The 3,687-nt window shown below is 51.9% G+C and overlaps 1 protein-coding gene across 1 annotated transcript in view; it reads right to left on the reverse strand.

The window, feature by feature from the left end:
- CSMD2 (CUB and Sushi multiple domains 2) overlaps nucleotides 1–3,687 on the reverse strand; it is a 304,492-nt gene that overhangs the window by 78,464 nt on the left and 222,341 nt on the right. The window contains 2 exon segments of the mRNA XM_017736114.1: nucleotides 864–980; nucleotides 1,717–1,911. Of these exon segments, the coding sequence (XP_017591603.1) occupies nucleotides 864–980; nucleotides 1,717–1,911 (312 nt within the window).

Below are 3,687 nucleotides of genomic sequence, written 5' to 3' on the forward strand. Positions count from 1 at the left end.
GCGCCGTCCCCGCACTGCTGTCCCCAGTGTCCCCACACCAGTGTCCCCACACTGCTGTCCCCAGTGTCCCCACACTGCTGTCCCCAGTGTCCCCACACCAGTGTCCCCACACTGCTGTCCCCACACCGCTGTCCCCACTGTCATCCCACTCATGACCCCACCGCTGTCCCTACCGCTGTCCCCAGCACCACCCCACACATCCAGGCCATGGAGCTGAGGCATTTTCATGGATTCATGGAGTCCCCTGAGCTGGAACAGACCCCAAGGACCGTCGAGTGCCACCCCTGGCCCTGCACAGGACCCCCAGGATTCCCAGCATTCCAAACTGGGATCTCTTTCCCCAGCACAGCCTTTGTCCCGTGTTTCAGCTGCCTTTATTCCAGGCAGGGACAAGGCCTGAGTGACAGCCTGGAAAAACGGGAGCCCTTTATTTATCCCCAAATTCCAGAGGCAGCACCAGCCTCCCCCGGGTTCATTGCCACAACATCTTCCCACTGATTCCCAGCCCACTGGGAATTTTCTGTGACTCATCCCCTTGCCCTGCCCACGGAACACGAGCTGCAGAACTCCACCGAGGGACAGGAGTTAGTTATTAGCTGTAACTGGCACCCGTTGGGTTGAGCTTTGGACAAAACCTGGACAAATCCAGGATTTTCCCTGGCTCCAACAGCATCCAACAGCACCACTTGCTCCTCTCCAATCTGCCTCATCTCCAGTTCTGGATGCAATTGTTAAAAGTTATTATTAAAATGATTACATTTTTAATTTGGATCGATTAAATAATTTTAAAATTATTAAAACCCCAGCAAAGAAGAGTTGCACAGCACAAAAGAACCCCCCCAAAAAAATCCCAAACACGGTACCGTAGTCCTTGGGCACGACGATGGAGTACAGGCACACCTGGCCACTGGTGTAGTTCTGGGGATAATTTGGGGACAGGACAACTCCATCTGAGCCCGTGTACTGACCTCCACAGGGAGCTGCAAGGAAAAGGATCATGGAGCATCCCTGGAGCTGCAAATGTCCCCAGCCACCATTCCCCGCTCCAGGGGCTGCTCCCTGAAAGTTCTCATTGGAAAACTCAGGTTTCTCCCAACCCAATCTCGTGCTGGCTCCACATGGAATTATCAAATGGGATTTGCCCTGTTCTCCACCTCACAGGTCAGGATGAGCTCCCTTTTCCCACCTTTCCTCAGTGTCCTCCCTGCCAGAGCCTTCCCAAATCAGGGATTTCACTCCTTCCTCCAGCAGCTGCCTCTTGATTCCCTTCTCAGATCAAGTCTGACTGCAAACCACGAAGTCAGAAAAGAAAACAAAACAACCACAGGGAAGCCCTAAGGAAAAAACCCTTTTTTTGGTCACTGAGCTCTGCCCCTGCTCAGGAAAGCCCAAGATTGAGGGTTTGGATTAGCAAGGATCAGGTTTAGCCAAGGTTTAAGCGCATTCCTGACTCCTGCCCTGTGCCAGGGACTCGGGATGTGCCATGTGTCCAGTTTCCTGTCTGTCTCCAAAGAAAGTTAAAAAACCTCACAGAAACCAGCTCCTCCTGTTCAAAGAGCTGCTAAACCCCTGAAAAACAATGAAAACCAATTCCTCTAAAAACCCTAAAAAACTACAGAACACTGAGAAAACCCCTCTGAATTAACAGCCAGTTTTCCACAGGCGACTTGCTGCGGGGGCAGATCCTTCCCCGCTCCCCTTTCCCTCGGGATTTACCTGTGCAGGTGGGACGAGGCTTGTTCCAGGTGGGTTTTCCATCCCCTCCCATGACACAGGTGAGGGTGGGGCCCCCCTCGATGTCGTAGCCCCCGTCACAGTAGAAGGTGATGGTGGAGCCCAGCTTCAGGTCCGTGCCCACCCTGGTGCCGTTCTTGATGGACCCCGGGTCAAAGCAGGACTCGCGGGGGTTCTCTGCAGGGAAAGAATTCCCGGGATTTTTACTGCTCTGGCACAGCTCCTCTGCTGTTTTGATCAGTTGAATGGGAGTTAAGAAACTCCTTGAGAAAGGTTTTTTTTCATTTGGGAATTTCTGGGATTTTCACCCCGTTTGCAGGGTCTGGACTCCAGCTGCTCCAGCCCCTCCTGTGGTGCTCAGCACTGGGAAAGGGAGGCTCCAGTTCCCAGGAGCACCCAAAATCCAAGCAGTGAGGCAATGCTTTCATTTCACACGATCCCAGGATGGCTGAGGCTGGAAAAGCCTTCCGGGATCATCAAGTCCAAGCTGTGACCCATCCCCACCTTGTCACCAGCCCAGAGCACCGCGAGGACAAATCATATTTGAGATGGGGAGGCCCTGGCACAGAGAAATTGTGGATTCCCCACCCCTGGAAGTGTCCAAGAACAGACTGGAGGGAATTTGGAGCAACCTGGGATAGAGGAAGGTGTCCCTGCCTACGGAGCTGGATGGGTTTAAGGTCTTTTCCAACCCCAAGCAGTCTGGGATTCTTTAATTTATTCCTCGTGCCACCTCCTTGGACACCTCCAGGGGTGGGGATTCCACTCACTGGGCAGCTCTTTCCAAGGCCTGACCTCCCTTTCCATGGGGAAATTCCTCCTGGTGTCCACCCTGAGCCTCCCCTGGCACAGCCTGAGGCCGTTCCCTCCCATCCTGTCCCTGTTCCCTGGGAGCAGAGGCCAAACCCCACTTTGCTCCACCCTCCTGGCAGGTAGAGAGTGAAAAACCCTCTGCTCTGCAGAGTTAAAAATCCCATTTCCATATAAAAATTCCAGGGAACACTACAGAGCTGTCAGGACTTAGAGATTTCTTTCCTTCTTTTTCTTCTAAGGGTTTTTTTTGCCTTTTTTTTGCTTTTTTATTTTTGCTTTTTTCCCCCTTCTTTTATTTTTTTCCCTGCCTGCAATATAATTAGAGGCTTTGATTAATCCTGTTCTTTTGTCATTTGGAAATTGCTCATTAAAGACGAGGGCTCTTCTGAGAGCAGAGGCTCTGGGAACAACCCAAGTGTGGTTAAGCATTCAATCGGGGGCTCTCCGATTTTGGAGAAGGTGTGGAAGGACAAACAGCAAACAGCAAAGCCCACAGGCCTGGCTTTTGCTTTTCTGCTTGAAAAATCCAATTATCCCCTGCTTTCCTGTCCACAGCAGCTGCACCAGGTGATCCAAGTGAACAGGGCACAAAAAAATGGGAATTTTTTTTCCCCAGAGCACCGATTCCCTGTTTTGGGAGCCACGGACTGGTCAGCTCCCACTGCCCGTCACACATTTGGATCCTCAGCCTTTAAATCCTGAAATCCTGGGTTCTCCTGGGGGCAGTGGGGTCTTGATGCACAAATTTTGGATGCTTTGAGCACCGCTTTTCTTCCTTTCCTGTTTCCCAACCAGGGTGTCCCAGTTTATCCGTGGGAAGAGACACACGTGAGCCTCGAAGCAGAATTCCCGCAGCTTTCCAAAGCTCTGATCCTCAGGAATATCTTCCAGGAAAGAATCCAACACGATTTTATCCCATTTTTCCCCTGTGTGTGAGCAGCCAGACCCAAACCTGGATGTGATGAGTGTTTGGGATCTTGGGATAACAGAAATTGGGACCCACGTTTGTTCCAGTCAGCTCGGATGGACACACTCCCTCCTCATCATCCTTATCCTGGAGAAGGGAGCCCTCACCATTCCTGCCAGTCCGTGGGATATTCCTAAAGGTCATCCCAGCCCTTGGAGGGGCCAAATTCCTGC

The sequence above is a fragment of the Corvus brachyrhynchos genome, unplaced genomic scaffold (assembly GCF_000691975.1).
Source record: "Corvus brachyrhynchos isolate BGI_N302 unplaced genomic scaffold, ASM69197v1 scaffold65, whole genome shotgun sequence".
Classification (NCBI taxonomy): domain Eukaryota; kingdom Metazoa; phylum Chordata; class Aves; order Passeriformes; family Corvidae; genus Corvus; species Corvus brachyrhynchos.